Source organism: Thamnophis elegans, chromosome 6, assembly GCF_009769535.1.
Source record: "Thamnophis elegans isolate rThaEle1 chromosome 6, rThaEle1.pri, whole genome shotgun sequence".
Lineage (NCBI taxonomy): Eukaryota > Metazoa > Chordata > Lepidosauria > Squamata > Colubridae > Thamnophis > Thamnophis elegans.
Genome location: NC_045546.1, coordinates 51,679,918 through 51,702,319, shown reverse-complemented (window position 1 = coordinate 51,702,319; position 22,402 = coordinate 51,679,918). Strand labels below are relative to the sequence as shown.

Sequence of the window (22,402 nt, the reverse complement as noted above, 5' to 3'; positions counted from 1 at the left end):
TGTCTTTCATTAACCCTATGTACACTTTCAGAGGAGTATGAAATATATTCTTAAATGCACTAAAATAGAATAACAAGCGCTCTTATGGCATTCTGCTTACACAATGTTTTTCTTTACCAGTATTGTTATAATTTGCTAAATGGATAATTAGGAAAATTGGTGTTTTGATGTTCTGAGTTTTTTTATACAACATGGCTTCTCTTTTAGAGAAAAAAGAAATTTTACAGTATTATGATAAATGTGCAAACCACATTTTTCAAGCAGTGCAATATCTAATGTTTGTATGTTTTCCTTCTCCACAGACTGATGGCTGACCGAGTGCTTGTGATTGGCAGTGGAGGCAGAGAACATGCACTGGCTTGGAAACTGGCACAATCTCCACACCTGAAACAAGTACTGGTTGCTCCAGGAAATGCTGGTACAGCCAATGATGGGAAAATTTCTAATTCAGGTAACTATAGAAAACTGAAATAAGATATCTATAGTACTTAAGGATCTGTTCTTTCAGTCTTTTGTGTTGATAAATTATGGCTTTCCTGCATGCTTGTTCTTTTGTAGCTTTGCTAGAAGAATGAATGAATGAATGGAATGAATGATGAATGAATGAATGAGATAGATAGATAGATAGATAGATAGATAGATAGATAGATAGATAGATAGATAGATAGATAGATATGCACAGGTTTTTCTTATCCAGAAACCTGAATTCTTTTTTTTTAATCTTCCACCTGTCTTCCAAAATCCTCACTATATTATTGTTTTTGTGTATTCACTAGCATTTATAATGATTAATTGGATTAAACTAGCATTAATAATGATTAGCTTGGATTCAAAGTTCCTCCTTAACTCTGCATGTTGAGGGCAATTGCAAAATATGTGCAGAAAACTCAAAAGTTGTTTAAAAGGGAAATAATTATATATGCATTTTCCCACTCCCATATGTACACTTGTATCTGTAATGAAAGAAGTATCCAGTAAGCTATCTCGATTTTCTCCTGGGCCCAGTACTTTCCACCATTTTTATAAATTATTGGGACACAGGGCTAGATAGAGAATTGAGAAAATACACATTAACATTCAAAAGGATCTTGACAGATGTGAACATGAACCAACAAAACACAATTTAGTGGCAAGAAATGTAGGGTTCTACGTTTAGGAAAGAAAAAATAGATGGACAGGAACAAGATAGATAATACCTACCTCAGCAGTGATACATGTGAGAGGGATTTGGATATCCTGGTAGATCATAGATTAGACATGAACCAGCAATGTGTTGCAGCTACTAAAATAGCCAAAGAAGACTTAGGCTGTATCAGCAGAAATACAGTGTTGTGATCATGGGAAATTATGGCTGTACTCTATACTACATTTATCAGACTACACCTGGAATACTGTGTTCAACTTTGGTTGCCACAATATAAGAAGACTGTTGAGGAACTGGGAAGACTTCAGCAAATCTAAATCCCACGAAGATAAGTTTAAAGAACTGGCTATTGGTTAGCCTAAAGAAGGAAGCCTTAAGGAAGCTAAAAAGCTTTTATAGGCAAGAGGGTGTGATACCTGAGTATAAATAAGAAGCATTTCAAAGATCTACATCTGAAATAAAGTATAATTTTCTGCCTGTGAAAGATTTTAAGCAGTTGAGCAGTCTTTCTTCTGGAGTCATAAATGGTCTTTCACTGGAGATTTTTTTTTTAAGTTGGAAACAATCCTTTCGAACAAAAATTGGACAGACGTTTATGTGGGACTGAGGATTCATGTCCAAGGTTGCTTTCAGCCCTACGATTCTATAAATGTTAGCAGCATATGAATATATCAGAATATTACATAGACTTACATGTATTTCCTAGTTGGTGGTGTACACTATGTTACTTACGAAGTAGCTTCTAAATTAGAGAACTTAGTTTACATAGCATAATATGATCATATATGGAGCAAGTTGGGCTTTTGATCTACTTTGATCTATTTATGGCATATTGACCAAATGAATTGACTAATTCTTACCATCGCAGGCAAGATGCATGTAGTACAGATGTGACTAAGGCTGAGAATCTATTTTATATCTTCTCAATATACCAAAAGCATGATGGAAGAGCATGATTAAGAGAAGGGAAGGCTAGTGAAGCTAAGAGAAAGAGAAAAGATGAAATAGACCTGATTGAAGGTGGTTAGATCTAATGGAATAGAATTAATGAATACAAGTATAAGAGCAAAAATATGGACTTCATTAAGAATAAAATGACTAATATGTACATTATAAAATATGAATTATCCTCATTTAGATTGTGGGTCTCAAACATGCAGCTTGTGAGCCTTATGCAGCTCTCCACTTCATCTTCTGTAGTCTGCAACAATTGAAATAGCTTCCCAATAAAGCCAGTGTTCTTCTTAGATACTCAGGCTCAACATGGGACATGCTTCAGAAAAAAGAGCAACCTTGTGATAGTGATTTTGCAGCTGCAACTCAGTCTGATCCAGAGAGACGTACAAGACCTTCTTGTTGGCTGCATGATTAATGTACCTAAGTCCTCTTATACTCCTTGGTGGGTAACCTCTTTTGCTTGGCCATAAAAGATGATCCAGGAGGGAATTGCCTGAGGGAGTGAAGGAGGAGAGGAGAGGGAAAGTGAATGAGAAAAAGGCTGAAGGGAGAAAGGCAGTTTGGGACAATTTTCATCTAATATCCATATTTCCCTTTTAGATAATGATATTGAAAAAATAGTTGGACTTCAACCAGATAATTTTGGAGGAAATAGATTGGGTTACAGTATTGGGGGGGGGGGGCAGCACTGGTTGCTCTTGTTGATGGCCTGTTGCAAATGACCTTTCTTGAAGATAGGGGGTTGGGGGTGTGCAGACCCTGGGAGGGGAAGGAATACTGTTATAGACTTCTAAATAAACTTACTCACATATACATAAGACAAAATATGAATCAAAATAAATGATTAGGGAAGTGCAGTTATTTGGATCCAAAGTAGGAAAGGTTCTTAAAGTCAATAGCTATTAACTATAGTTAAACATTCCTATGCATTTGATTGATTGAATGGTTTATGATGAAAGATAGAGATTATGAAGGAGACAGTGATGAAATGTTGAATGGTTTGGTAATCAGGAATGGATTTTAGGTGGGGGGGATGGATTTGGAAATAATTAAAAGGGCTTTTAAAGCATGTTTAAAAAATATAGTCTGTTAATTCTTCTGTATGTGTATACTGAGCCTTTCTCCTATCTTGAAATTAGAGAGATACCAATTTTTTTTTAGCCTTCCTTTGAAATGAAAAAAATGATGTTTTGGTATTTTTGCTTCATACTGAATTACAAGAACTGCAGTTAGGTTAATCAGTGTTTTGACCTTTCTGGACTTAGAATCTACGCAGATTCTCAGATTATAATGAACAATTTGGAGTTTGCTTCCTGCTGTGTGTCTCTGACTGAGCTTCTGTTTTTTTCTCTTTAAAACATTGAATTTCATAAATGTGTTAATATAAATAGATGAAACATTATTGGTGTTGCACATTTAAGTCCAATCTAATTGATTACTGTATGTACCTGGATCCGTATTCCAAAACTCTGGTTGCTAGGAAAGAAAGGTGAAAAAAAATATTTTTCTCTAAAAATGTTAGATTCAGAAACAATGAGATGCAAAATACTTAATTCTAAGAGAGTAATAGTGGTAAATAGCTGTGCTTGACTCTTTTATTGAATGCACCATAGTCATTCCATTGGCCACTGAGACAAATACATTTCTAATCTAGAAGTGAGCTTTCTTATTTTATTAATAGGAAAGCTCACTTTCTTAACATATTTCAAATATAGTGAAAGTTTCTTAGCATTCATTAGCAGCTGGGCTAAGCCCATATTCTGCATCCATAATATGTTACATTATGAGTACTTATTTATTTTTAATGAGATACTCTATGATTTAATTACTCAGTATTCTTTCAGGGTGCATAATCAGGAGCTCTTCCGCTAACAAGCGTTCCAGCTAAATAGATAGCTTCAACAGTGGCAATACTTTTTTAGAGGTTTTGGAAAACCAGGACAATTATTAGCTAGTTCCGTATCCTCTTACATCTATTTCCTAGATTAGGAAGAATTTTTCAGTCCATTACATTTGCTGGTATGCACCAAAGCATTCATCCTAGCAAGCCAGCAAATGGAATTTCTGCTTGCTGTTTCTATTTATGAAAAATCCAGACATCGAATCTCTTTTGCCTATTGTTTTATCTGCAATTCAATATGTGTAATAAAGCAGTCCTGTTTCTTTTCAGATTTGTACTGCCTGATTTGTAAATATGTATTTGTTTCATTTTTATGAGGCAAATAGGATGTCCCATGGCATTCTTGTGATGGTCATATGATAAGTTAAAATGTACAGTGTTGAACAAAAATATTTTTTCTTCATGTTCACTGAATTAAATTTGATTCATTTTCAATAATTTTGCTTTCGCGATAAGATCAAATTATAGTCATAGTCACATATTCTTTTTTTTGTTTGTTTTTTTGAGATATCGTTATTGGAACATGAAGAAAGAAGCATAAAGGTCATGTGTAGCTGCTTAAAATATTAGGAAGGAGGAAGGAAAATTCAGCTTAGCTTTCAAGCACATGTTCTGTCTATATACCCCTTGATTTGAATAAATGACTTGGAAGAATTTTAGTCAGAAATTACCAAAACACACCAGATAGCAATTCACTGATTTCTGAGCCAGACCCTTTTTTTTAGTGTCAGAGATGCCCCTTATTTCAAGAGAAACTAGCTGTTCTTGGGTATTTGTTATATAGTAGTGTTTTTTAAGATGGATTTGAAAAGAGGGGGAAGAGCAGTCCAGAAGCCACATGTCTCTCGGAGCTATTTCCATCTATGTTATATTGAAAGGATCCTAGAAATTAGGGTTGTTCTTTTAAAACAAACATTTTTTTTTTGCATAGCAGGATTTTTGTTCTGAAAGGCAGGTACAGTTACTTGTAATAAAGAAGTAGGTTATAAACCTAAGCAGGAGCAGAGAAAAACAGATTCACTTGATAAATTACATATTAAAAACAATAGTTTAAATATCTGAAGTTTAAGTTTAAAAGGGCATTGTGGCATTCTGGGAGTGTTCCGGTTCAACATCAAAACTGGTAAACCTGAGCTGAGTTCTGCTGATGAGTAACTTTTAATCCTGTTTTATGATAAAATATATTTGAAACTGAGGGTTGGTGTTGCAATACCAAACTGCTTTTTATGTTACAGCTGAACAATCTTATTGCATAAACAGTTTATATGTGTTTGTTTTTGCTTTTATAAACATTGAGCCCCTTAGAAGAGGAGTCTTGATATTTTTTATGCATACATGTGTTTATTTTATGTAGTAAAATATATGCTTTTCATGTAGTATCCAATAAAGGAAATAAATATTTCACTTGTTTCTGTTCTGGTTTCCAATGTCATGGTCAAATAAATATGTCAACATATATACAACTGTTCTTTTCAGATGTCATTTCAGAAGTTTGAAAAATAAGATCCATACATCAGTCATACATTCTGTCACTGGAATGTAACGTTTAGCAAGGTTTCCAGAGATACAGGCACTTTTCAGTTTCAAGAGCTCTGTAGTACAAGGATCTTTTCCACACATAGCATAAATAAGACAATTTGTTTTCTAATGTATCCTTAAAGAGGATACATATTTGCATCCACAAGTAACAGTTCATTAATATGCAATTTTCAAAGTGTGTATTTTTGCTATTGCTCTTTCTTTTATTCTGGAGCAGGCGAGATAGAAAATTAGTTAAGAAGAAATAATTTAATAAATTTGGACTACAGAGACTTTCTATTGCCCTCTATATTTTTCCATTAGTCCATTAAAAAGATTTATTCCCATGTTTTTAAAAATGGTGAAATTGTAAGAGACAAAACAATTTCTTGGTCTTTCAGTTTGATTATTTAAAATAGAATGCAAGTGTCTTACAGATATTTGGTCAGCACTACCAAATTGAAGCAAATTTTTTGTCATAATGTAAATCCTAAAGCCTGCCCTAAAACAGCAGTGTGTTTTCAAGGCTTTTCTGATATGAGAATTAACTTAGGTGAGCCATTAATTAATTAATTGGAGCCTTTCTGATATGAGAATCAAGTCCTTTCAAGAGTAATATCCCAGTGTGATGTTAAATTTGCCTGATTAATGAAACAGTTTGCATACGTTTGCCAAAATTCTTACCACAGTAATACATTACATCTCACAGCTCCCCAGAAATAAAGGAGAGGTAAGAGATGGTCTTGCCTAATTGGCTCACCTTTGCCAGTTCACTTTAGACTTTGGAGTTATTTATTTTTGATAAAAGTATGGGAGTAATGATGTCTTTTTTATCGTGTGCTTGGCTTTCTATCCTTTCCAAGCAAACATTACGTGTAGAATGAACTTTTCTCCATGAGGGTTTTGCTACAACATTAGTCTCCTAGACCATGCTCTAGAAGCATTTGGTTTGAAGTACAATATGTGACATGACTTCAAAATTTGCCTTTACAAACTGGACATCATTACATGAATTAGTCAAAGATCTGAAGCGTCTTAATTTTATTAATGTAGAATACCCTTTTCTTGGAATATGGCATAATAAAAATATTTGCAATTTACCAGGGAGGGAGAGGCTAAATTGTTGCATCAGTTCTTAAACTAGTTGGAAACTGAACAATTAGCATACAATTACTAAAATGTAAACAATGTCAGATGCAGCAACGCAAGGAAACCAGCTTGGTCTACTGGTTAAGGTGGGCACCAGCTGGGTAACTTTAAACCAGTTACTCTCTCTCAGCCCAACTCACCTCACAGAGTTATTGTTGTGGGGAAAATAGTAGCAGAAAAGTGTGTTAGATATGTTTGGAATTTGGAGTAAAATATTGAATATTCCAATAAGAATTTCTCAGCCCCTTGTATAGTGAGTAAGATGGTGTTACTTTGCATGCTTTTAAATGTTTCTTCCCAGTTTTCTTCCCATCTGCCCTGTTCATAAAATAAGCTGTGAACTGATTCAACTGCTTATCTTTTACCTTCCTTCCACAGTGCCCCAATAGTCTCTCATATTATGCCTATAATTGTTCTTAAGAAACAATTGTGTTTCTAAATTCTTTGGTTTCCTCATAAAAAATGGAAGGGGGGGGGGATAGAACCATATTATAAATAATAAATAATTGCAAGTTTTTTGTTTATCTTCTGATAGTAATCTCAATCAGTGATCATGCAGCCCTTTCAACATACTGCAAAAATCAGAAGATTGGCCTTGTGGTGGTTGGTCCAGAAGTCCCCCTTGCTGCTGGTATGTCCAAATGAAATTATTTTGTTTTGCAGTTCCAGTCTCCTGACCTATTAACTTGTTGGTGTTACATAATTGTACAAAATATTCTGGACATCTAATATCTAATTATTATATTATATGCTAATAGGTTGGAAACATGATCAGTATTTAATCTACATACACTACAGAATATTTTTCAGTCAGAATATAATAACAAATGTAACAGAACATTATTATTTATTATTTAATGGGGTACCTTAGCCTGCTGCCATGATTGAATCACAATTCAGAAATATTTGGTGAGTCAGTTCTTGTTTACGATGTAGCATTTTCTTTTTAAGCAACTCATAGCTTGACTCAGAACACTGTCAAATTTTTTTATAAAGCAATAGATGTCCATAATATTGATAAATCTCATCCCAGTTTGTAGGGTAAGCTTTAGCCATAAAAGATTTAAATAGTAGAATTTATAGAGTTATAGTTCCCTCTTGAGACACTGGGCATCCATCTGTGTCTTTTAAAATGTACTCCATTTCATTCCTTCTCTTTTCTGGTTTTCTGATCCCCCATTCCAGCATTCTGGCTAGAGTTTTGTGGCTGCTAGGCATGCTCAAGTTTTCACTGAATGTTTATAGTAGTATTTTGCAACATGTTGAGTTTGCTGATTGTTTGTCTATTTTGAGTATGGATTATGCCATTTGGGCTACATTAAAAACCTGCATTTGGAATGCATGTAGGCAGTTGTACTTCAGTGTGCTGATATGAAAGTATGTCTGACTTTGAGGCATGTTTTTATTAGGAATTGTTGATGACTTGGCAGCTGCTGGTGTGAGATGCTTTGGTCCTACAGCAAAGGCAGCTCAGCTAGAGTCAAGTAAGAGTTTTTCAAAGGCCTTCCTAGATCGTCATGGCATCCCTACTGCAAGATGGAAAGCTTTCACTAATGAGGAAGAAGCTTGCACTTTTATTACTAGGTATAGTAGAACATCTTTTACTCCACTGTCCCAAGATTTGATAAAGTGTTAGAGCTTGCAGTTTATAATATATCTCCCTCACTTACTTAAAATTTTTTTATTTCATCCCTCCTCCTCCACCCCCCAGTGCATCTTTCCCTGCTCTAGTTGTAAAAGCAAGTGGTCTGGCTGCTGGAAAAGGAGTGATTGTAGCTGCTAATAAAGAAGAGGCCTGCCAAGCTGTGCATGAAATAATGCGAGTGAGTAACAAACAGTCAAGCTTGAACAATGTGCAAGTAACCCATTTCATTGTCCTACATTTAAAGTAACTATGACCAGAAATATTTTTCTGTAATAAAAATAAATTGTCTTCTGATTGATTTGGAATATTTCATTCCTCAAGTTACCCAGGAATTGTGGGCAGGATTTTTAGTCTGAGAAACAGATCAAATGGTGTACATTTTATTATGTTTAGATGTTGCTAACTGGCTTAAAATGCACCATTCAGTTTGTGTCAAATAATAACTTACATTTAAAAGTAACAACACTATAAACATTTGATGTTAAATATTTATACAATATTTTAAAATCTTTGGCAGTGACAATAAGGACATTATTTGTAAGGTGAAAGTACACATTTTTATAATTGCTTGCATCTGCAGATTTAATTTGGACTGCCAAGAACATATAAGTATTATCCTAAAAAGAAAAAGAAGAAATGCTTTAGCTTGGAAAAAAAAGTTATACATTGTTGCTCTGTCAAAATATAGCATCTGAGTGTTTACTATATTTCTTTTAAAATTTTACACTCCATTTTTATAAAGATTTTTTTAAAATTTTTGAATAAACACAAACAGACAAAACACACACACAAAAACCACAAAACCATCTTCCATAACAAATTGTAGAAAGCGGGTTGATTGGTTACAAAAACTTCCATGCATCCCTTCCACAATCTTCACCTACAATTCATATCAAATCATATATTTTAAATCAAGTATATTTATATATATTACTATCATCATACCTCAACCTTCATTTGACTATAATTGTTTTACGTCCTTTTATATAAAATATTTAATATTTATTTTATATAAAAGATATATATAAAAGATTTAAAGCAAAACCACATAATGACATTCCATTAGCTCTTCCCAATATCATCCAGTAATATTACATCTTTATAACATGTTCTATTTAAAAAATGGTTATATTTAATAACAGAGTTTCTAAACTTCCTTTCGTTGTCACTATTTGCAATTTATATCAAATTTCCTCATATATATATGATAATAATGCATATATATATATATATATATATATATGCATGCATTATTATCATTATCAATCAATTATTTAACTGTATCCATTATCACTTCATTTTATACATAATGCTCTAAATTTAACTAAATTTGACTTAATTTTTTATTATAAGCTTTCATTACATCAACCTGTGTCTTTCCAGTAATAGTGCAATCTTATGTCTCTTGCCATTTGTGGCATTAGTATTCTGGTTATTTCCTTAGTAAGTTTTGAATGGACTTCTCTTCGCAACTTATTGCTTATTTCATATCTTGTATAAGCTCGAAACCCTCCATCTGCTTCTTCGATCAGCTTATCTTTGGTTATCACTAGTGCTTCTGACAAAATTTCTCTCCTTAGTTCCATCAATTCTTCTCTCTTTTCTTCTTCTGTACTTTGAGATCTGGGGTAAACCTCCAGTCCATCGATCTCCCCTTTCCATATTCCACTCTTTCCATTTCCAACCACACTCAGTTCACTGTCAGTATCAACAATTTTCTTGTCTCTTTGTTTATTTTTCCCTTCAGTTTTTAGAACTCTCACCTTCACTTTCTTCATTTGATGAAAATTCCTCAATTTTTCCATCTTCTCAATTTTCTCTGTTACTTCTAATAATTTTTGAATTTCAAACATAATCTTTTGCAATGTTAAGGTTTTTTTTTTTCAAGTTGAGCCATTTTCCAACTTGTAAACACTGCCACTCTGGCATTCAAAACTTTTTATTAAATTTAAAGCAAGTTCATTTATAATCTTTCAAGACAATGCTTTGTTTTCACTCCACTCCAGCTGCCAATGAAGCTCCCGAAAAGCATTCGTATAAACAACCCATGCTCTTCTCACTATCACTCTCTGTAAACAAGCTGAGGAACCTTGAAATGCAAAGTTAAATGATCAAAGAGAAAAAAGAATAGACAATATTTCCAAGCCTCCAGCCTCCAAGTGGCAGTGTTACTTCCTTTCCCTCTGTTATTGCAGCCCTCTTTATATTCTTTTATATCTTCTTTATATTCCAGGCTTAAAGAAAACAAAATTGTTAAATGGAGCAAAACACAACAACATCCAATCCAGCATTATAAAAATAAGGAAAAAGATTTTAATTCATAGCTATTAAAAAAAGAATATAAAAAGTAGTAGAAGAAAAACTAATCCATTCAATTCAAAGAATGGGAAACATTTGCAAAAGTTCCATCCGTAAAAGAAAATTTTTAAAAAAGGATAACACACTGTCTAATCTAGCTTAATTTCTCCACTTGTTCTCTTCTGTTTTCAAATTTGATTTAGCTTTAATTTGGGGGGGGGGGGTAGTCTATTTTATAATAATATTTCCTCACCAGATGGACACACTTTCTCTTTCCATTTTCCTCCCGTTCCTGAGCTGTCCCAACTTCAACAGCTTCAATGGCTGCGCTTCTGTTGTTGGCAAAAAGAGATTCTCCTGGATCAATCAGGGACTTTGCGGTGTCCCTGAGATCAGCAGGACATACTCTTCCCTGTCACCGTCTCTTTGGGATGGATTAGGTCCCAAAGGACCGTCCAGCGGCAAAAGTATCGACTGCGATTTTGGAGCTCCAAGATCACACATCGTGTCGTTGCGGCGTCAGCTCCTCCTCTCTACACCACTGCATTTTAAGGACCACTAACTATTTTTTTCATTGATAATTTTTCATAATATTGCAATCAAATCAGGGTAAAGACAGCAGTCATATGCTGTTCAGGAGACTAAATTCTACTGAATACCCTGTGGCATTCTTCTGAGTAAATATAGTTAAGATAATCTTTTAATAGCCTTTGCAGTTTGGTGCCCTTTTAGATATGCAGACTTCAAATTCCAGAATTCTCCAGCCAACCTACCCATTGCTAAGTTTTCTAGGAACTGGTCCATGTATCTTCAAACACTATTTTTGAAGAAGACTCCCTTACTATTAAGTTGCTACATATTTTACTTGAGATTAAGCCCTCAATGAAAACGTTAAGTATTTTTTCTAATATGCATGCTGAAATGAGCAATAGAGATGTAATTTAAGACAGCTTTCTTGGCCTACTCTCTCCAGATGAGTTTATTACAACATCCATCAGCCCAGATAGCATAGGCAACAAAAAAAGCTAGGTGGAGATCATAATAACAAATCCGGAGAGATAAAGAGAGGGAGATTTGAAGAAGATATGTTATTGTGCAATTCATATGGGGATACAAAGTTTGAAAAGCTACTTAAAAGGTTTTCTGTGGTTTATTTCTGAAAAATTCCAAACAGTTGTTTTTATCTGAGGGAATTATAACTTGGAATTTGAAATTAATGAAAAATTATGGTATTTTGCAGATGACTAAACCAAGGTCAATATTTTATTTAAAGGAAAAAGCAAAGAATTAAAGAAAAAAATATTATCACTGCTTGGAATTCCAAAAAAATTACTTGGTTTTCTATATACAGATTTACAGTTTGCATAAAATATGCATTATCTTTAATACAGGATAAAACTTTTGGAGCAGCTGGAGAAACTATTGTGGTTGAAGAACTTCTTGAAGGAGAAGAAGTTTCTGTAAGTAACATAATAGAGGAGTCTGTCCGTTCTATAATTTTATCATTCATGCACAGCGCAACTATCCCTTCTAAAATTTGTAATGTAAAAGTTTTCAGAATCCAGTCAAGATGATTATTTTTATGCTTCTTTGATTTCAGTGGAAGAGTTCACTAAAAACCACTGCTTAACTTTTCCTTGCTGAAAACAATTGAAATTATATGTATTTAACTCTGTTATTCCCACTTTGAACATTATGCAAAAGTTTTGATTAAAAATGTAGAAAACCAACCTCTTCCTGTAGGAATCACTGAAACAAAACAGGTGATCAGATATTGCCTTTTTATCAATTAATCTTTACATTGACTTTCTCTTGAATGTTTCCTATGCTGATGGTGAAGACTTACCTTGTGGAAAGATGGACAGCCAAGAAATAAAATAATAACATAAAATAAATTCCTAAATAAAATCAGTTTGGGTTTTCAGGAAATCCAGTCCAGTCTTTATTTTGGTCATTCACAGTCAGTCAATTTGAAAAGAACAGTCAGAACCAGAATATTGGGCTTAAGAGTTCATACAATATAAAAATGAATATAAAATACATTGATATGGTTTTGATATTTTATAAAATGAATGAAAATAAAATGGACTATGATTTTCAGTATTTATGCACAATTAGTGCTTACTTAGCCTTTCTCTGCAAGTACCATCTGTTTAGACATCCTATTTAAATCTTGTTAAAGTATGTGGGTTTTGGACATTATTATTTGTCAATAATAATTCCTTAGGTAAAGTATTTGAAATTATCTCAGAGTCTAATGAAATTTTTACAAAATGTTTATTATTTATGTATATTGACTTCTATTCAGAAATGCCAGTGAAAATAAATTAAGAGTATATAAATATACTCTATACAACTTATCTCTTGTTATAAGCAAGATATTACTTATAATTAAGAGCTGAATAATACTCAGCTGTGTAAGTTTAATATCATGGTTATTCCCATTGCATTGTTCTTATGATCTACTTATTATTTGTTTTTGTTTTTTACAGTGCTTGTGCTTCACAGATGGTATCACTGTGGCTCCTATGCCTCCTGCCCAGGATCACAAACGGTTAATGGATGGTGATCAAGGACCAAACACTGGTGGAATGGGTGCATACTGCCCAGCACCTCAGGTAACGTGCCTACTATGTCAGATTTCCTTAGCAAGCTCAAGACAAGCCTGTAATGGGTATTAGAATTCTGTATACTATTCTTTGTTCTTCTTTTAGATTTTTAGAAAAATGAGTAATGCAAAATAATGGTCACCATTTTTCTTCATATCACTTCTTAATGGGATAATGGCATGCTACTGTACAATGTTTATGTGGTATTAGGTGTTCTCTTATGTGATATTAAGTGTCCATATGATGATATGGTATATGATATAACAATAACATGACTACTCTAACAAATACTGTATAATAATTGGAATGAGACATGCCTTTGGGATTAAAAACAAGACAGAAGGATGACAAGAGGCACAAGAAAAACTAAGGCCACAAAAAATCACTAGGTTTTATCCAGCAGAAATAGCATTCATGGTTAATACATAAGTAAAATGCGCTATAAATATTCTTCCAAAATAATGATGCACTTTAAATTTATTATAGATGGGAAATAATAACATAATATAATAAGAGATTGTCTTTTCAAAATATTAATACATTCTGCTAAATGATATTTTATGTATGAGTTTTTCATTCCCATGATTTGTTGCTGATAATTTTAAGTTGTTTCTCTGGCTGCAATCTATAATCTTTTTTTAACAAAGTTTAATAACATACAGATAGTCCTTGACTTACAACAATTTGTTTAGTAACCGTTTGATCACCTTTTAAAGCTTCTGACAAGAAAAGTCAATGGAAGAAGCCAAATTCACTTAACAACCATATTACTAACTTAACAACCACAGTTATTCACTTAACAAGTGTGGCACAAAAGTTCATAAAATGGGTCAAAATTCACTTAACAAATATTTAACTTAACAACAAAAATTTTGCTCAATTGCGGACAAAAGTCAAGGAATAAGAGAAGTAGCTCACAGAAAAGGGCAAAAGAATCAAATTATTACCTTTCCACCAAAGTGGTACCTATTTATCTACTTGCATTTACATGCTTTCAAACTGCTAAGTTAGGTACTGGGGCAAGTAATAGGAGCTACGTATTTTTTGGAGTATAAGAGGCACCTTTTTCCCTCAAAAAAGCAGCTGAAAATCTGGGTGCGTCTTATACACTGAATACAGCATTTTTTGCCTCCTGAAACCCTGCCCCTTCACCAAAATGGCCATGCATAGCCTATAGGAGGCTTTCAGAATGCTCCAGGGTGCTAGGGAAGGCAGAAATGAGAAATAAAAATGAAAAAGAAATGGAAAACAGTCTGTTTTTGCTTTATTTCTCCCTCCCCGGCCCCAAGAGGATTCCATAAGCCTCTGAAAGGCTATGCATGCCCCGTTTTTTTGACAAAAAATGGACCGTTTTTTTGCTCATTTTGGGGCCTCCCCCCCCCCGAGCACTCTACAAGCTGCCTAAAGACTATTCATGTCCTTTAAGAGGTGGGGGGCTGTTTTTGCGAAAAACAGGCCATTTTGGGGAGATCTGCAGAGTGCAAAACCTTTTTTTTAATTTGCCTCTTCAAAATCTTGGTGCGTCTTATACTCCAGTGGGTCTTATACTCCGAAAAATACTGAACTTAGATCTCGATCTGTCGATCTCCCAGTCGACAAGCCCCTTCATCATAACTGTTTGGCCACTGCGCCCCTTATTAAGATAATATGGGTTCAGTTAAAGCATTGTTCCATATGATGAGCTTTGTAGATTATGTTCACCAGCAGTAGTGCTCCAAGACATTGGGAGAGACCTATTTCTGATCCTGAGACCTTTTATAACTGAAGCTATAAAATCTAAAATCCAAAGCTTGGATTGCTACCCACACACTAGTCAACTATTCTCTACTAGTGAGCTAGTTCTCATATTAACGGTCTATGATTGCTTACCTCCCACAATAATGTTGATCTGAAGTTCTCAAAATTTATACAATATTTTTTAAAAATAGATTAAATTTGTCTTACAAATTTCACTTTCTGTAATACTTTTAGCTGTCTCAAGATCTGCTTTTGCAAATCAGAAATTCTATTCTCCAGAAAACTATTGATGGTATGAGAAAAGAAGGTATTCCATACATGGGTAAGTGGGAGACTTGTTCCTAGCTGATTGCTTATAATATAAACACATTTTACATTAGTTGCGATACAAATTTCAGAACGGAAAATGCTTACCTGTAAACTTCTAATAATTACCATACAAAAAGATACAAGAATGCAGAAGGAGCAGGAATTCAGGCAGGAATTATCTAAGCTTTAGAGGGGAACCAGGCTTTATTTATGTATTTATTTATTTTATATTATTTGTATGCTGCCCATCTCCTCAGTAAGTCAACTCTGGGCAGCCTACAGAATATTAAAAGATATATAGAAAAGAAATTAAAAAATTAAAACTATGCAAAAAACCAGAACCAAAGTGAAAGACAGCACAGGGTGAGGTCTTCTTACTCTGTCTGCCAACTCCAGTAGTAAACTCCAAGCCAACCAGCGAACCTAAATTTTAATACCATTCTGGAAGGCCAAAAGGGCAGAGCAGTTCTCATCTCTGGTGGTAAAGTGTTCCACAGGATCGGGATTACATTGGAAAAAGGTCGTCTCCTTCCAAAGACGTATCTTTTGTGTAGGTTGTACATGTTATTATTGTTCAGTAACAATATTCAACAGTATTATGAACACAATGGTCTGTGTGATTGTTCCGCGGGTATTTCTAGACAATTGTACCAGATGTATTTGCCTTCAATATTTTTTGTTTTTCAATAAGGTGTGCTTTATGCGGGGTTAATGCTAACCAAAGATGGACCTAAAGTTTTGGAATTCAACTGTAGATTTGGTGACCCTGAATGCCAGGTGAGAATAATTAACTGCAATCTTTTATATGTTTACATGTTGATATCATAGTTCAATAAGGTTTAATCAAAAATGCTGCATACTGGCTTAGTCAATACAATATTTAACCTCTACTGAACCAAGTTTGGATGAATGCATTGGTATAGATTGCATAGTTTTTAACTGAATACTTATTTAGAATATTGATTTCAAAGTTTGTAGGTCTTTAGAGGATTATTTACTAAAACAGCCATCGCTAATACCAAAGAGCTTTTCCTGTGTCTTTTACCAGCATATATCAAATCTCAGTGTTTCTTAATTTGCCCAATTATAAAATTTGCAATCTTTCCCCCTCATGCTTTGTGATATAAATCGACAACTGGAGAGCCCAGGGGCAAGTCTGGCCCTTGGAGAAATAATCATCAACCAGAAGCCTTTATAAACGATTGGATTATAATCACCATCCTGTGATTATAACAGCAAATAAGACTCCAAGGATTTTGGTTACTAAGCAATGCAGTCACATGACATCATGCTTTATAACTGCATTGCTAAAATGGCAGAATCTGAACTACTAATGGCCAAAGCAAATGTAGATAAGAATCAAAGGAATTGAATGTGAGCTGGACTTAGATTTCTTGTAGGCGTGAAGGGAGTAATGACTTTTGACCCTTATTTCAGACTCAGTCTGGTCATCTCCTACAATAACCCTTATATGCAATTAATTAATTAATTAATTAATCAATTCACTCTTTCATTCATTCACGCATTCATTCATTCCCTAATTGTATTTTTTTTGTAAGTAACTCAAGGCAAAGAATATACCCAGTACACCTTCCCCCTCCTATTTTCCCCACAACAACCTTGTGACATGGCTTGGGCTGAGAGAAAGTGACTGGCCCAAAGTCACCCAGTTGGCTTTCAGGCTAATGTGAGACTCGAACTCATGGTCTCCTGTTTTCTAGCTGGGTGTTTTAATCACTAGACCAAACTGGATTTAGAGAAATAAATGCCCTGAGTTGCATTGTGAACAAGTGTGAAAATACAAGGGATATTTTCTTCTTTAAAAATAATCTTATGCTTTATCAAAAAATCTCTTCATTGAATTTAAATTATATGGCATCATATTAGATACACCATTAAAAGTATCAGCTCAAGTGTGTTGATTTCAGATTCTAATAAATAGTATCTTGGTCATGATTTTGAATCTCAGTAAAACTGGCAATATTTCTTTTTACTGGAAAGCAATACCATCATGCTTTGTCTTATTCTTAATAATGTGTTAATAGTAACTTATATCAAATGTGACTAATTTCTTACATTTTAATAGAACATTAAAAAATTAACTCCTGATGACTGCAACGATACATCCAAGTAGTTTTCATGGCATTGCGTAGTTTTTTCCAACACGCTAGTGTAGCCTATAACCCTAGAATTTCCTGGTGGTGTCTCATCCAAGCATTAATCAATTATCTCCTATCCAAGCACTAACTAGAACTCTCCTTGCTGATTTCTGAGATCAGCCAACATCAAAAGTTGCCACCACCAGAGAAGGGCTTAATGGAATATACTTCTTAATAAATCTGTTCAGAATCTTCATATGGTTCTTCAATAGTCTTGTGAATTCACATATTTTGTAGTTAAAATAGTAACATAACTTGTGTCTACATTTGTATAGGTAATTCTCCCGCTTCTTAAAAGTGATCTTTATGAGGTTATGCAAGCAACTATTGATAAGAAATTGTCCAACTGCATACCCGTTTGGTTTGAAGATCGTGCAGCTGTTACTGTGGTGATGGCTAGTGAAGGCTATCCAGGAAGTTATGCCAAAGGTTTGGAAATAGCAGGTATGAATCAGTCATATAGAATCCCAAGTGCAGCATTTTCAGTGTTCCCATTCCACTGGAGGCCATGTGAATTTCTTGGTACAACACTGCCTCAAAAAACAAGAGTACTAGCTTTAACTAGTTTATTTTTAAGATGTGTTTAGCTTCTGTATTAAAGTACAAGGAAAAAGAATAATGTTCTTTTCTGTCAGAGAAGACCTTTGATGCAGAATCTCAGAGAGATATGGCTTCCCTCAGTAAGCTGGCATTCTGAAATGGACAAATTTTTATAAATGCACCTTTCACATTCAAAAATATCCAAATAAAAAAAGTGTGCAAGTAGCCCAGGGTTTTTTACTTCAGATTTGGACAATTACACACAATAATTAAATATGGAAGGTATAATCAAGTTGCTTACCATGTGCATATATTATTTGTGGTGCTTTAGAGGTTGAAGATATATATTATTTGAGTGGCAGATATATATAAAGTAAGAGATATCTTACTTTAAGATATCTTTAATCACACATTAGACAAACAGCCAATTGGATGCATACATTAGAAAAATATATTTAATACGTTGCCAGAATCCGAATATAGCATATAATTTGATATTTTATCTGAATAAAACAGTACTAGTGAGATTGTTGCATATATGGATCTTATTAAGGTAAATAATACATGATCAGAAATATGAATTCCATTTTCTTTTAATTTTGCCTTTTACTCTGTTATGTATAAACTTATTATAGCCTTGTGTTTTGATATGGCCTAATGGCTAATCGCTAACTATTATTATGGATGGTTGCACAGTTAAATATTTAGATTGGATTTGGCATTTTTGTCTACCAAGTGGGTCATTATTATTATGGTACTACTACTATTTCTATTATTACTGCTACTGCTACTACTACAACAACAACAAGAGAAGACGAAATTGGTTATATCAGAAGTGGAAATGTATCACTTCCAGATGTTCTGGCTCACCACAAACCTCACAAAACATATTTGGTAGTCAAGGTTTCCAGGCTTTGAGAGATCAGTACCATGATATTGATCAGGTTTTCCAAATAATTTTATCCTGTATCCTAACCAGGCTTCCCGAATGCAATGTTCAAAAGTTCTTTTGCTCTGCAGTATTTGTAGTTTATGTGGGATTTTAATTTAGAGGGGTCGGTCGAATGGACTCCTGTCAGGAGTCAATTGGTTGCCTCTATTTTGATTGATCCTATCTCATCTGTTTCCTTTGGCGACCTTGTGTGCCATCTGATTGGATAATCAAACATATCAAGCTCCATTGATCTGTTGACATCCTATTAATTGAATGGGAATTCTAGGAATTCTCTGTCTTTCTTGCTTTACACGTTCATATATTATGATGTAAATTAAATACATAAATAAATTTTATGAAAACTGGTGAGAAAAACCTGGAAGTAGCTTGTCCATTATGTCATTTATGCTATTGTGTTGTTACTTGTGGTCTTTACCAATCAACAGTAGCAGTAACAGAAGTCATCATAGTATTAGCAATAGTAATAATAATAGTAATTAATATAGATACAATAGATACATTGCAAAAGTTTTTTAGTATCCAAATTTTATTTAGTTCTAACATATTGTTTCCTTACAGGATTTTCTCAAGCTAAAGAACAAGGTTTGGAGGTATTCCATGCTGGCACAACCTTAAAAGATGGCACAGTGGTTACCAGTGGTGGAAGAGTCCTCACTGTGACAGCTATCAAGAAAGATCTTATATCTGCTCTGGAACATGCCAACAAAGGAGTTGAAATCATTCGTTTCAAAGGGGCCATTTATAGAAAGGATATTGGTTATCGAGCTATTGCTTTTCTTAAACAATCCAGGTATCTATTTGAAGGCAAAATTAAAAATGTATAGTTAAATTTAAGCAAGCAGAAGGCATGTAAGTCATTATAAATTGCTGCTTGATTTAATTTTTATACAGTGAACTCTTGGTTTAATAGATCTCAATTATTAAGAAACTGGATCCATCTGAATGTGACATATACCCCCTTACCTGAACAATTTTAGAGCCAGTTTGGTATCGTGATCAATGTGCTGTCTCCTAGAAGCCCTCTGGGACTACATAGTTTAGCTCCACATCCTGCCTTCCACACCTTGACAGTTACTACTGCCACAGAGGGGTGCCTTTTCTTAATGTCTTCTCCCTAATTCTGGATCCCCAGTTCAATTACTGTATATGATCATATGATCCTCCTACTTGTTCCCTTCTATGAAGAAATAGACCAATCTCACAAGAAATATATAGACTCAATTAAGAAATATATAGACTCAATTAAGATTGAGTCTTAATTTTTTTGCACAATTATATTAACAAAATTAGTATTTAATCCAGGAATTTGCTTGAATTTATCTGGGCTGTAACAAAGTCTTTCTTTTTAAGAAAAAAATCCACCAAACATTAAAATTAGCATCAAAGTAGTATCAAACATTTGATAACAAAATCTTTTGTATTGTATTAATAGTCTCCTGATAAAGCTTTCTTTGCTTGAAAGTATATGGCAATATCAGTAAACTGCAAGACTAATCTTCTGTAATGCAATAAAGTTACTAATTGTGTCATCATATCTAGTTTTATTATTCTTAGTATTGAATAATTATTTGAAAAGTGATATAAATCCATTTTGCTTTATTCAATGAAATGAATTTTATTTTGAAACTACCTTCCTTTTTATTCTGAAATACGTGTATTTGAACAGCTATAAGAGGACACTTACTATAAAAAGCTATAGTACTCATGGCAGCAAAACTGGAAAAAAAGTTTTAAAGCATTATTCCCAGCTTAAAAAGGCAAAATTAATGTTTTATAAACTCTCATGGATTATATCAAATGCAGGTTTATGAAGTGGCCTTTTGGCCAGAAAAGCGTCTGTAATATTCAGTAAATTCAATGTAATATTTAAAGAATTGAGATAGTCTTGTATTTAAGAATCTTGTTAAACAGCTATCATGAGATGTGAATTTATCACTGGACTTTGCATTCATTATGTTCAGATAGAAACCATTTTATTTAAACTGAATTATTTGTGCACATATTTGATTGACAGTACTACAAGTAACACAATTTTGACATTTTGTGCTAATGAACCCTAATATTGATTTTTTTTTTGTTCTACTGAGGCCTTAAAATAGTTTACGTTATCAGTTTAAACATGCTTTCTCATAAGCATGATTCAGAATTGCTAAAATCTCACAATGTGGCTAAAAGAACATGATGCTTAGTTCTTCCACAAATTTACCCTTGACTGTAACCTATAGCCTTGACATCACATATCTCAAATAATACTCTACTTAAATAACTCTTAGATATTATTTAAATAGAGTATTGTTTGAGGTATGGGCTGTATTATGTCAAGGGTAAAGCTGTGGAACAATAGCAAGTTGTAACAGTACTTTCACAAATGTGTGTGGAAGATACAAATTAACACACAATAATCTTTTTAAAATATGTCATATTTTAGATATTGGTTGTAATATGGTAAGAGCTATTCTTATTTTTTCTGGTTTGAATACAGTAGTCTTGACAAAAATCAGTAGATAAATCTATTTAAAATTCTATTGATGACGAACTTGAGCAAAGCACTTCGCAAAGGGATATTAAGAACCTTACTTCAATGGGTTCTTAGTAATGCCATATATACTATGATGGAGCGTTAGAGAATATGTTGTAATTCCCTCTGATTTTTTTGATCGACATAATACCAGTTAAGACATCACACACACCAGAAATGGCAGTCTTATTATATGTACTGGAACATAGCTAATGCGTTTTGAAATCAAAATCATTATAATACCTTTCTAAAAGTGTTTTTAGAACACCTAGCTTTAGAATACCCTTAAAACTATATTTCTAGAACGCAAACTTGATTTTACAACTTGTTTTTAACAGCTAAATTTCTCTGTTACGGTATGCTTGTTATAGGTAAAGAAGCAGGATAAGTAAAAAGTCCTTACAAATCTACACAGGCATTAAAAATATAGCTGCAAAATAGATTGTATATATGGGCAAATTGATAACGGGCTATTCTGCCTTTTTAGAGGCCTAACATATAAAGACAGTGGTGTAGATATTGCATCTGGTAACACCTTGGTTCAGAAAATTAAACCTTTAGCAGCAGCCACATCTAGATCGGGTAAGATGACATATTCTTATTACATTTTGTAGAATTATGAATTGTCAAACTTATGTTCATTAGTATTTTCTAGGTACTAGATTTGTATTTTGCCATTGGAATGCAATGTAGAAATGATTGAATATTGGATTACTACCAGTTCCATTTGGGATTATGTATATAATTCTGATCCTTATTTCAGCAGGAGTTCTGTAAATTAATTAGCAATTAAAGAAATTATTTGTGTGTCTACTCAGAAGCCCTAACTCAGTCTGATGGAACTTGTTGGTATTAAGTAAGCCCCATTAAATAATTAATATTTGATAACAGAGTTGGCAAAAGGAATCCAGATTAATTCAGGGGCAGTGAGGAAGAGAGAACAAGCTTTTATTTTGGCCTCCCC

At 33.7% G+C, this 22,402-nt stretch overlaps 1 protein-coding gene across 1 annotated transcript in view; it reads left to right on the top strand.

The window, feature by feature from the left end:
- Positions 1-22,402, top strand: part of LOC116510018 (trifunctional purine biosynthetic protein adenosine-3-like) — a 44,776-nt gene that overhangs the window by 3,608 nt on the left and 18,766 nt on the right. The window contains 11 exon segments of the mRNA XM_032219351.1: positions 303-451; positions 7,204-7,299; positions 8,078-8,252; positions 8,380-8,491; positions 12,003-12,071; positions 13,104-13,229; positions 15,192-15,279; positions 15,958-16,043; positions 17,701-17,869; positions 19,479-19,710; positions 21,926-22,020. Coding sequence (XP_032075242.1) covers positions 307-451; positions 7,204-7,299; positions 8,078-8,252; positions 8,380-8,491; positions 12,003-12,071; positions 13,104-13,229; positions 15,192-15,279; positions 15,958-16,043; positions 17,701-17,869; positions 19,479-19,710; positions 21,926-22,020 — 1,393 coding nt within the window. The 5' untranslated portion in view covers positions 303-306.